Below are 12,576 nucleotides of genomic sequence, written 5' to 3' on the forward strand. Positions count from 1 at the left end.
TCGTTACTCGAATATAAACATCTCACGACAATAGGGTATTTGTAAACGAAACGGACCCGGATTTTTATCCGGTCAAAGGCTCTCAACTCGGTATCATTCCTTTAAATTACTGTAGGGTTGTTTTCTGACGCTACAACAACTACACATGTTCGTTCCGCGTGTAAAAACTAATTAGATAAAAATCTTGCTTTTGTGTCCTAGAAACTACGGCAGATGTAGCATTAAAAAGTTGGGTTGTCCATACCGGTACCGACCTCAAAAACTCTGGCAGCAACCCTTTTCTAATTTTTAACAGCTAGGCAAAATTATTTATCTATCGATGCGGAGAAACAGTTTACAAAATATATTATAAGCTCCTAGTAAATTGAAAAAGCTTTGCGCAAAATCTAAATTTTATAAACTTGTCACAATTGAACGTCCCTAACGTTCGAGCTTTGAGCTTTCAACTTTTTTACTAATATACAACAGCAAAAGTCACCAACAGAACAAATTCTTGCACCGATAATTATCAGTGCTAAAAACACCAATATCTGTCACATCACACACACACACGTCAAAGCGCAGCCGGTACAAACGAAATTACCACTGACAACGAGCAACACATATCTTATCGGAAACACACCAATTAGAAAAGGCACAAAGCAACAAATTAATCACTAAACATTTGATTAAATATTTATAAAGACCGCAAGCAATACAATTGAATTTGTTGTTAAATTATTTTTACATTGCAACGCAAATTTTAGTATTTTAACAGCCGGCAAGTAAGCGAAACCAACCAAATTTTTGATAAATTATAAGAATGGCTACTGTGACCTATGAAGAAGTGAAAGATGTGCCCAATCAGCCAAACACTTTCGTGATTGATGTGAGAAACAAGGACGAGTTGGCCAGAACTGGCGTGATACCAGGAGCAATTAGTGTACCAAGTAAGTATATGCATATTTTAAAGGGGTACAGAAATTTTGAAAAGCAACAACTAAGTTAATATGTATATAAAAATGTGTACTACATATATCTTGATTGCTGAAAGGTGTCACAATCAAGGTGTTGAATTGAATAAATAAATAATTGTAGTTATAGGCCAATAGTTATTTATTTATTATTTTTAGCAATCTTAGTAATGGGTTGAGAGTGAGTCGCGTTTACCCTTTAGAGTACTCACATCTGTTAAAAGTTAAAAACCAAAGCACCATACTAATATTTATCTATTGTAATAAATATAAAAATATGTAACTCGAACTTTATTCTCCGCATATGCGATAAACGACAAATGACATCCTTAGTTATCACTAGCAAAAATTTCCGCCAAAGCACATAAATCACCGGTGAAAATTGTTATCTACTGTGCCGTAAAATTATACGTACTTGTTATCTACTGCACCATGCAATTATAATTTAATTCCCAATAAATTTTGTAAGGCAAAACACCATCAACACAAATTAAATGCATACCCAAAATTTACTTTGGAAGAAGGAAAGAAATGTCAGTTGCTAAGAGTCAAGGTCAATTGCATTCATTTTCACAGTAAACAAAAGTTGTCAACTCATCCATATATTTTACAATGGACAACACAAATCTATAAATCATGAATTTTAAGTAGTAAATAATATTTTTTTATCTACAAATTTGAGGAAACTTAATAATTTAATAAAGTTCGAATTTTGTTTCAAGAAACTGTCTGTCAAAGGGTGCTGCAATTAAAAAAACTACTTAAGACCTTTGCCACTTGTAATATACTAACTTGCTGATAAGGTTAAAATATTTTTGGTGGAGAAAAACTAAAGACAAATCAAAAAAATTCGCTATTTTTGATTCTCCCGCAGTGCCGGATCTGGAAGCCGCCTTCCAAATGTCTGAAATTGATTTCAAAACTGCATTTAATCGCGACAAGCCGAGCACGGAGACAGTGTTGATATTCTCTTGTCAGGCTGGTGGTCGCGCTAAGCGAGCTTACGACTTGGCGCTGGCAAATGGTTACAAAAAGTAAGTAGACGTTATATACTCGACAATAATATAATAAATAAACTTTGTATTATTTCTAATTGTATTTAGTGCGAAATACTATCCCGGCTCTTGGACTGAGTGGGCTGAAAAGGAGGGTTTGAATAAGGCTTAAGTGGGCGCAAACGCGTAACAAAATTGAAAAGACAATTGAAAATAATATGCTTAGAACGCGTATGTAAAAGAGAAAGTAGCAAAAAAGTTGAAAAAGTTAAAACATATCAAATATGCTTAGTAGTGACATATAATAATCATTGCGTTGCCGCACTATTGCATGCTTACAATCAAAAGCTAATCAAAGCTATAATCGCTATCTATTGCATTTAAAAGTAGTACGAGTAGCATACAATTACTGTAGTGTGTTTATTGAATAAATTACAAGTATAATATATAAATAATTTGTGTGACTTAATGAATGATGTATAAAATTGGCAAATTAACAAGTAACTATTATTTTAAATATCAACAAATTACGCTGACAAGTTATTACAACTTAATATCTTGCAGCTCACCCCAGCTCCTGCCCATTTTGAGTTTGACCTTGAGCGGCACGCTTAGTTTAACGCAATTCTCCATAGTGAGGCTTAAGATTTTCGCCACTTTTTTCGCCTTCTCAGCGGGCAACTCGAATACCAGTTCGTCATGTATGTGCAACACAAAACGCACGGCGTTCGCGCTAGTTATGCCCAATTTGTCGCGGTATTTCTCGATATTCTTCTCCATGCGTAGAATAGCATTCTTTGCTATATCGGCGGCTGAGCCTTGAATCGTCGAATTGATCGCCTGACGTTCAGCGTGTTCTGTAATGCAGTGAAATTTAAAATAAATGTCTTTCGCAGTCAATTAGCTTAGGTATATACTTTTCTGCTGTGGCTCGCCACTGTTTATGTGCTCCAGGTAACGACGACGACCCGTGATGGTTTCAATATAACCATTATTGCGTGCAAATTTTACCACTTTATCGGTATATGCTCTAGAAAATTGTAAAATAGATTAAAATATGTTTGCTTAACAAAACAAAAATTTCAAGCATTTACCTTATACCCGGATAAGCCAAATGGAATTGCTGCGATAGTGACGTTGCTTCCTGTTCGGTACATTTCAAGGCATCGGCCAAGCTGCGCATGCCCATACCATAAACTATACCATAGCAAATCTGCTTGGTGCCATCGCGCAACTCCGTGGAGACAGCATTTTCCGGCAGCTTGTGCCAGCGCGCTGCTATTGCGTTGAAAATGTCTCGATCGGTGTTCATTACTTTCAGCAGCGCTGCGTCCTGTTTGGTAGTAAAATTTTTAAGACAAATTAAAAGTTACATTATTAGCTTAAAAAACTGAAGCACGCACCTGTGAGAGATGCGCAAGTATGCGCATTTCAAGCTGACAAAAATCAGCGGAGAGCAAGCAGCGTCTACTTTCCGTTGGGAAAAATGCGCTGCGACAGGATATAATTACATCTTCGCTGCCTTTGTATATAAAATTCGTTATTATTAAATCATAAGATTTCAATTCCATATATACGAACCTTCCACAGCGACCACAAAGTTTTTGGCCACATTTTGTAAGTTTGGCTCAGTCATGGAAATACGTCCAGTCTGCGTATAGGTTATACTCTGACCATGTATTCTATCGTTTTGCACGCATTTCAAAAGTGGCTGTATATTTTTGGATAATGTGGTGCTAATTTTACGATAGGATATGATGGCTTGCGAAATTGGTGAATCGATCTTTTCAAGTATTTGGCGGGAAGTGCTCACGCGACCGCTGGGTTTGCGGTGCAGACCAAGAATCTAAAATTGAAATGCTTAGAATTATTCAAGATTCGAAATTAAAAAAAAAAAATGGTTCAAACTTAGCAGCACTAATTTCATCACTAAAATAAATCACTCGTTGTGCATTACCTTCGCTACCGCACTCGAAGAGCCCAAATTGAATCTGCCACCATGCATTTCGTAGATTTTCAATTCGAGTTTTTTCATCGTTTCCAGCATTTGTTGGTAAATTTTCCGCAAAGCAGCCTCATTCGCTGGAAAGCCGATTAATTCCATATTGCAAAGTGAATTCTGCAAAGGCATTTGTAGTTCTAACAAATAACATAAAATTTTAATGATCTTTTTAACAAAATATTTCACCAAGAAAATCTAACCTTTAAAAAATTTATACAATTGACCTGAGCCGATACGTTCTAGGTTTTCTATTTGTGTTTTCAGTATGTGCACCGTAACGCAAGCCTCCACTGAACATCTGCGGTTAATTTTTTTTATTAAAATGTTTACGCAAAACTTGAATGAAAAATCAAATAAAAATAAATAATTTGCATTACCTAACCTTAGCCCTAATAGCGCTAACCGTATCCAGGCCGTGACTGCTATATCCACGTCCATTGCCACATAAGCCCGTGAGTGCTGTGCATTCCGGCGCGAATTGGTGAGTCTGCAAGAGAAGAGACAATCAAGAAAGGTCCAGGCGTTCATTTTCGAACAAATGTCAATAGCTTGCTTAGCAGGACCACTCTTCATAGCAGGTAAAAGTGGACAAAGACGAATTAAGCACTATTTTGTTAATAATACCGTTCGTTCTACGTCACATCTTATATTCTGATCGAATGAGTATAATTATTGTTAGTTTACCATCTGTTGGAAACTCATGAATTTATCCGGCTGCAGCAGCCAATTGGCCTCCTTGGGATCCTCCAGGTCTACATGCAACTCGCTGAGTTCACCCAAAACACGGTACAATATCTTCAACTGCTCCTTGGCATCCACAGAAAGAAGCGTGCATTTACCGGTGGTTAGCAGTGAGGATAAGAATTTGCATTTCATTTCTTTAGTCACATTGGCGCAAGTGCCCTCTGGCTGCATGTTCATATAATAAACTACATTTTCTACGACACCAAAAGCACAACCAGCTAAATATGTATGATCATCGATTTGAAATTCTTTTGCGACCACCTGTTGCCCCTCATTTTCGCTGCCTGCGCGTTGATTTATTAACAAATTGCCACCTATTAACGGTTTGCATTTACTCTCCTGCTGTTGCAAGCCAATGCAGAAACCGAAACGTTTAATTGCGATAAGCTCCCGCAGTGCAGCATTGAACAATTTCTGATCACCACAGATGTCAACAATCTCAAGACGTTTGAAATTGGTGGAGGTGTCGTCAACCTTAGTGCAATTCAAAATATGCGATGCATTCAGTTGCAAAGGATTCTGGAGAAGTGAGTTCTCAAGCGATAAATCCGACATTTCTATCGAGCTCGAGGGATGCGCGTTTGCGGAAGAGGCATCCTTTGTTACCCTGCTTTTGTGCGTGGCTCTCAAGCGTTGTGTGGTGCGCAGCAGACGTGAGGCATGCACTGAGTGCTTCGCCGGCACGGGTGAATCGATCACAGCTAGTACAATTTGCTGTGATTCGGCTATTTCGTCCTCATTTTCTTTGTTGGCCGTAGTTGGTGAGTTGGTAGGAGCATCATTGTGCTGATTTGCAGCTTCGATCGCAGCATTGATACCAGTATTCAATTCGAAGGAATCGTCCGCGAGGAAAAGTGATTGATCAAAGTGTTTCTCTGTGCTCGTTGAATTTTTGGTGGCGTTACACGGTTGTGGTGGCGGTTTTGTTTCCAAGGTATTTGTGACATTCGAATTTCGTTGATGATTACGTGGACTACGACGCGGTGCTATGCTTATAACCTGTGTTGCTTGTGGCGATTGCTTCACCGAGTTTGGTTTATTTTTGTTGCTTGCTGTTTCCTTTAAAGTTGTTGGAGTGTGTCTGTTTGCATTACTTTTGGCATTTGGTGTCACATTTGTTGCGGGCTTTGAAATCGCTGGAGGTTCATTAGATTTGCGTAGCGTATACTTTTTTGTCTCAATATTTACTTCTCTTGGGATTGGTTCGTCTTTCGCTGTTTTGAAGTCAACGTCTGCAGTAGCGATTTTCGCATTTTGTGCAACATTTTTCGCATATTTTTCATCAATTTTATTTTTATCAACAACATTATTTGGGTTTTGCAAAATTTTGAATTTCTCGCTTGTTGCTGATATCTTGATGGCAGTGCTAGTACCTGTATTTTCTTTATTACCTTCTGCGTTAATATTTTTTGCAGCAGTTGCAACAACTAAAGCGCCATTTTGTCTCTGTGCAGTTATTGCAACGGAATTTTCTTTTTCTTTTAAATTTATACTTTTTGCGGTTGGTGCAGCTGCTAATAAACCATTCTGTTTATGTGCTGTTATTATAACGGGGTTTTCTTTGATATTGCAAGTTTCAATTGAATGAGCTGCCAACACTTTTGCGTCATCAGCTTTTTGTTGTTTTTGTTTGCTGTTTAAACTGGAATTTTCCCGCAACAGTTCTCGCTGCCTTAACGCAATTAAAGCATTTTTACTCGTTGACGGTTTTTCATTTAATATAGAATGCTGTTTCGCCTCATTCTCCAGTCTTTTCAATTTTGGTGGCGTTACTTCAGACTCTTTTCGATGCTCCACACTTTTACGTTTCACGCCATGCTCTTTTTCATTCTCCTCGCATGACATGTGTAAACTATCCATAGAACTCCCTTCATTTGTACGTTCTTGCGTCCACCTAATGCCGCCCACACCGATTTCATATTGTACGAAAGTACGTGCTTCTTGTACCAGCAATTTGGCGCCTTCGGCTACTGTCAAACCCACTTTGCCCGTTATGAAAAATTCCCGCGCTTGGTTTCGTTGCAGCGCTTCGTAATCCGCTTCATTATCATGCTGTTTGGCCGAATCAAAGCTCAGCGCGTTATATAAAACCTTCTCGACTTCGAAAATATCAGCGTTTGCTAGATCTACAAGCGTTGTAATGCCAGCGTCGAAGAGTGCACGCGCACGTTTGTGATTCAAATCCGGCAAACGCATCAAATCGATCAAGTCTCTATGTATGCCGAAGAAGAGGCGCTCCTTAAACTGCGAAACAACCAAGGATAGTGTGGGCCACTGCAATGAGTTGCAAAACGCCGTGACTATACCGGCAAATGTGGACGACATTTGCTGCAGACTTTGCAGCATGCCACGCGTGCATTTATATTTAGCGGCCACGGTGTTGATAGGGACTTCATTGACTAGTTCTTGTAGCGCTAATGCGGTGTAAAATCTGAAAACAACATAAATTATCATTAATTGTCCACTTAAGTTATAATATATCCAAATCTCTGGAACTAGCTGCAACCTTTTATGTATCTGCATGAGTTTATAGTCCAATTTCGACTGCCCGCGCATAGCACGCACCAGAAATGACTCTTTTACACCAACTAGTTCACCAACTTTTTTCATAGCTGGTGTCAATTTCTCCCACATATCAAGAAATAGCAACCAATCGAGATCTTGCAGTTGATAGCACACCGAGTAAGGTGTCACCAAATACACAGCATGCAGTTCGGATTCCAGTACAAAGCAACGTCGTGATTTCTGGAGCTCAGCGAACAGTATTAAACCATCAGTGGGCGGCATCGAGGCAGCTGTAAGTTATTTATAATGTTGTTTTTGTTTTTATGAAAACGCTTCCACTTACCCAAACACGCTTGGCCTAAGCGTGTTGCTACATAACTCTCTCTATTTGTTTCGCTATCCACTTGCAGGCGCACAAATTCGTATTCTATGAGAAAATCGAGAGCATCTGTTATGAAATGTTCTTCGTCATCTTTGCTTTTATCCTTTCCTTGTTCGCTAAGTTGTTTCTCCGCACTCAAAAGTGTGCAGTTCACGAAGCTCTCAATGTCTTCCTTTGTGATGGCCACACCGGAAGAGATCACTTCCAACAAGGCGCGTTTAAGGTGAGTCTGTGTATGTGTTTATGTTTGATTGATCAAGTCTAAAATTAATTTTAATTTTTGAATTGAAAAAACTCACACTATTCTCTTGTTCCAGGCAGGAGTAGATTGGCTTCAAATCTGCTTGTATCAGCTCTTGGCCAATACGCGTGTTGGCAGGAGTGCAAATTAATATCGATTCTCCTAAAGTATCCTGTAAGAGAGTTAAACAATATCGATATCTAAAAATTGAGGGACAGACTTCAAATAAATGAAATCAATTTTACCTTTCCAGTACGTCCTGCGCGACCAATCATTTGCCGATACGTGAGTGAGCTCATTTGCCTACCGCCAAACATCGGTGTACGTATCAATACCCGTCGCGCTGGCAGATTAACTCCGGAGCTGAGTGTGCTGGTCGCAACAATTATCTTTAAAACACAAGACTTAAAGCTTGCTTCGATAATATCGCGCTCTTCACTTGTGAGTCCCGCATGATGAAAGGCACAACCAAATGTGATCATTCTTTCGAGCACATTGTCCAGACCTGTAATAAAATCATTATTTACTACCCAACATTTGGAAATAAAATTTTAACATACCTGTCGGTATATCACGCAACTGCTTTTTTACTTCCTCAATTTCGTCACTTTTTAGCTGCGCGCGCAATCGCTTACCATAATAGTCGTCTTTACGTATAAGCGTTTGTATGGCGCTTGCCAACTGAGTAGCTAAGTTTTCGCACCAATCTTTAGACGGGCAAAATACAATTACAGAGCAGCTTTCTAGTAATGTTTCAATACACAAATGTGCTACGTGGTCATTGTCATTCTGTATTTGTGGCAGTGGATATTCCGCGTCCTGTAAGGGTTCGTTGATATCACGCAAAGGACGTAATTTGCTATCGAATATTTTATTACCGATTTTAATCATCTCCTGCAGCGCGACGGGTCGAAAATCTGTTATATACAACTCTGCGTCTAGCCAACGTTTCAGCAGCTCAACATTAGCTAATGTGGCGGACATTGTGACAACTTGCAGCTGGAAGCCATACTTGCGTGACATATACAATACTTTCGCTATTAGCAGTTCGAGTATATAACCACGTCCTGGATCGGAGATCAAGTGCACTTCATCTACGACCACTGTGCCTATGTCGTCTAGTTTACCTTGCTCCATTAATTTATTTATAATGGAATTGGCTTTCTCTATGGTACATATGGCAACATGTATGCTATCAAAACCGCCAGGTGGTGTGTAACCTCCAAAGAAACCTTCAACACGGTAGCCGGCTACGGTTAACAAATCTTGTAGGTAAAACATTTTCTCACGAACCACAGAAATGAAGGGCAGTATGAAAAGCACCTTTTTGCCACGTTCGAGCACGGTTTTCAAGAGTAAAATCTCACTGACTAAAGATTTACCAGCAGATGTGGGAGCAGAGTAGACGAGATTGCAGTGTTCAAATATAACCTAGAAATGAAAGATACTAATATTTTTGTAAACATATTGTATATTGGTACAAACCTTTGGATTACTGAGACATTCTATTTGCCAATCAAACATTTTTACCACACCTTTCTTTTCATATTCCTTTAACACACTATGTGGCAAATTCCAGGCACTAATTCGTTTCAGCGTTTCTAAATCGCGAATATTTTCGTCCGCTTTTTTTACTTTTACGACAGAAGAGTTTGAAAAACTGGTACTTCTCTGTTGATAAGAAACATTCAAATCTTTTCTCACTTGTATTGTCTGCAAAGCATCATCAACTTTAGCCACTTCCCTGTGACTAATTTTCAATTCTTTTTCTATTTGCTCTTTTGCTTCAGAACTACCAGTATCAGCACAGATAAATCTACTTTGGTCCAACTGGCGGGCATCCAATTCATCTATTACATCTGTAGGTTTCTCCTTACATTCAAACGTATCCGCAAATTCCGGCAAAGACATTGAACTATTTGCTGCCATACCAGACTTGTCTTTTTCTTCTTGCATACTTTTCACATTTTCTAAAAATTCATTTAAATCTTCTGAGAATATAGGCATATCTAAATCATTGTTCACAGCCTGCTCATCTTCAAGAACCATATCATCTATATCTTCTACAATTTCAGCCTTTTCCTCTTTTATAATTTCAAATGCTGCTTCGATTTGTGAGACACGCAACACGGAACCACTTCCTTCAAAAGCACTTTTTTGTGGTTCACCTTCTATTGAAAATGTGAATCCACTACGAAAAAGTTCAGTGTAATTCTCTGCTTTATTGCTCCCATTTAATGTGTTTTGTTTCTGCAGTGTGGAGTCTGACTTGCTTCGACGCAGTCGTCTCCGTTCGTTTGCGGACACATTCGCATTTTGGGCAGTTGTTTTACCGCAGTTATTTCGAGATAAATGACGCTGCGTTCGCGATCTGCTAAACATAGATAAACCAGCTATATTACTATGCTTGGAACGCTGACCATGTTCCGGCGATTCCTGTATAACTTCGGCCACATCTACTTTGTTTTTAAAATTATTAGCGTCTTGCTGTCCTTCATCTTCTACTTCGGTGTAAATGGCGTGACGCGCCTGGCTGTCTAAATTTAATAAAGTGCTATTACCAATGTCTAGCGATTGAGAAAAGGCCATGCCAAAATATTTTTTAAAAATTTAGCTTAGAAATTGAAGAACTAAAATATAAATTTCAAATACAAACAAATGAACGAATAGAATGAGCGCGTTTAACTGCCTTGCCGACTTTATTTACATGTTGTTAAAGTGGTACAGCGACGAAAGATTGCCACGTACTTTTAAAGGTTAAATAATATTTTACAATTCTCTTATACTATATCTTTACTATTTTATAAACAATAGCAATTATAATTTATATAATTTTGTTTTTCATCAAATATTGTTAAAAAGATTAATATTATTAAACAACTATACTCGTATAAATTGATTTTTATAAATATTATTAAATGACCTAGTTGATTTATATGTGCATATCTAATAAGAATATGTAGTATATGTATGTATATAACCCGGATATGGTCAAAATGCATAAAACATGCTCAAAAACCAAAAAACAAGAATTTAGGAGCTCTTTTTCACTCAAACGCTAAAAAGTTTTTACACTTCACAAACTTCAATTTTTTTTTTTATAATTTTTTCATTACATGAAAAATTTAATTTTCACATAAAAGCATAAAAAATCTCGACTTTCTCAGCGTCTAACAAAAAATTCACGGTTACTATTTAATTTCACTCAATTAGAAGATTGGTTTATTAAGTTAGGACATGTGCGCATTTAGAAACATAATTACGAAATCGCGACGACTCAAGTATTTGTCGTATCCCCGAGAGCGAATCGACTGGAGCAAGCCAGAATGGAGGCTAACCACAGCGTTAAAGCGTTACAGGCCAACCAAGCGTATAATTCAGCTGGCGAAGCCGGTTAATCGTGGAATAGGAAAGGTCTACTCAATCTCGTCAGAAAAGAAACTGAGAAACACGATAACTTACCAACGTAAGCATATACACATATACATACATAAATAAGTATATTTACAAAATAATCGTTAATTATAGCTTCACAACGTCTTCTGGAATTGGCGGTCCCGCCAGTGAAACCGTCGGGTAATAGAGATAAACGAAAAAATCCCTACCGCATACCACCGAAAGCATTACGCGCCAAACCCACAGCTCGTCTACTGGAGCTAGCAGAGCCAAAGGAGCACGATTACCTTGAGCCCCTTAACCCTTGGTCCATATCAAAATCGGCACTAAGAGCTAAGGCGTCTCAAAGAATCGAAATGCTCTCCAAACCCAAGAAATACAACTAGTAAACCATATAAAATTTCTGTTTCAAATCATTCGTCATTGATCAGAAAAGTCCGAACGGTATGTCGCGTGCTAAATCTTTTTAATATTAAACATTTGTAATTAAAAATTGTTTAAATTGTTAAACAAAAAATTTAATTATGTCGTTTCAATACGGGATGTTTATATTGTATTTAAATAGCAAAACAAAAAAGATGTGTTGAAGAAAAAAGCTTCACCTGTAGAGCGTTTAAGATATTTTCAAAAGCTGTGAGATTTTGTTACTATAATCGACTTAAATGAAGGTTAGATCGTTGGGCTGATCTTATCGAAGAAGCTAATTTGAACAGCTGTGGACATCAGTTCCCTTCGGATACACAGAAACTCCTAAACATGGATTACGAGATCCTCAGATCGACGAGGCATTTTGAGCTTACCTCAAATTTGTTAAGGCGATTAATATCAATTTCGGCTAGTTCTCCAGGTTCCCTGAAGTTGTGTTGACTGAAATATTTCAATTTAAGTCTGGAAAAAGCCTGGCAATAGCCAGCTATATACCAAGATTCGACTGGATTTTATGTTTCGAGAACTGTTCCTCAACCCTCAGCACCGGGTACTCACAGAGCTACAGTGTTTTCATCTATTCGGACGACATGACCCAGCCAATGTAGCTGCTGTTTCTTCATTCTGTGAACTGTCAATGTCGTCGTATATCTCGCACAGCTCTTCTTTCATCCGAGGCTCTTGTGTTCTTTTCGTTGGGAATGTTTTTTTTTAGGTGGCATGTCCCAAACCTAGAGAGAGAGATGGTTCGCCTTCTCACTTTAGCTCACCTTAAAACGGATGTGTTTTAGCTGCCCAGAGGATACTTGGTCTAAGACCGGAAGTAGTGAGCTTCTTAAGCCCTATGTAAAATAATCGTTTCTGTCCACTACCAAGTGAATGGCGCTCAGAGAACTTTCCTCACCCTCGTGAACTTTTATTCATGGCTCTAT

At 38.3% G+C, this 12,576-nt stretch overlaps 3 protein-coding genes across 4 annotated transcripts; 2 read left to right on the forward strand and 1 right to left on the reverse strand.

Annotated features, from left to right (window-relative positions):
• Positions 1-538: 538 nt before the first annotated feature.
• LOC105226329 (rhodanese domain-containing protein CG4456) lies at positions 539-2,403 on the forward strand. Its single transcript, XM_011205161.4, has 3 exons — positions 539-929; positions 1,828-1,987; positions 2,057-2,403. The coding sequence occupies exons 1-3, from the start codon at positions 803-805 to the stop codon at positions 2,118-2,120; spliced, it is 351 nt and encodes a 116-aa protein (XP_011203463.1). The 5' UTR covers positions 539-802; the 3' UTR covers positions 2,121-2,403.
• LOC105226327 (DNA polymerase theta) lies at positions 2,345-10,615 on the reverse strand. Of its 2 annotated transcripts, XM_011205159.4 has the most exons (15): positions 9,308-10,615; positions 8,383-9,253; positions 8,068-8,327; positions 7,881-7,994; positions 7,543-7,810; positions 7,201-7,489; positions 4,635-7,125; positions 4,328-4,437; positions 4,151-4,248; positions 3,906-4,087; positions 3,530-3,794; positions 3,352-3,470; positions 3,043-3,281; positions 2,866-2,978; positions 2,345-2,805 (listed from the first exon to the last, which is right to left on the reverse strand). In XM_011205159.4, the coding sequence occupies exons 1-15, from the start codon at positions 10,409-10,411 to the stop codon at positions 2,492-2,494; spliced, it is 6,837 nt and encodes a 2,278-aa protein (XP_011203461.2). In that variant the 5' UTR covers positions 10,412-10,615; the 3' UTR covers positions 2,345-2,491. The 2 variants fall into 2 exon arrangements, with proteins under 2 accessions (XP_011203461.2, XP_011203462.2); XM_011205160.4 differs by lacking the exons at positions 2,345-2,805; positions 2,866-2,978; positions 3,043-3,281; positions 3,352-3,470; positions 3,530-3,794 and having other exon boundaries at positions 3,952-4,087; positions 4,333-4,437.
• A 292-nt stretch (positions 10,616-10,907) lies between these two features.
• LOC105226330 (testicular haploid expressed gene protein-like) lies at positions 10,908-11,771 on the forward strand. Its single transcript, XM_011205162.4, has 2 exons — positions 10,908-11,288; positions 11,351-11,771. The coding sequence occupies exons 1-2, from the start codon at positions 11,060-11,062 to the stop codon at positions 11,602-11,604; spliced, it is 483 nt and encodes a 160-aa protein (XP_011203464.1). The 5' UTR covers positions 10,908-11,059; the 3' UTR covers positions 11,605-11,771.
• Positions 11,772-12,576: the final 805 nt, after the last annotated feature.

This window comes from Bactrocera dorsalis, chromosome 2, assembly GCF_023373825.1.
Source record: "Bactrocera dorsalis isolate Fly_Bdor chromosome 2, ASM2337382v1, whole genome shotgun sequence".
NCBI classification, from domain to species: domain Eukaryota; kingdom Metazoa; phylum Arthropoda; class Insecta; order Diptera; family Tephritidae; genus Bactrocera; species Bactrocera dorsalis.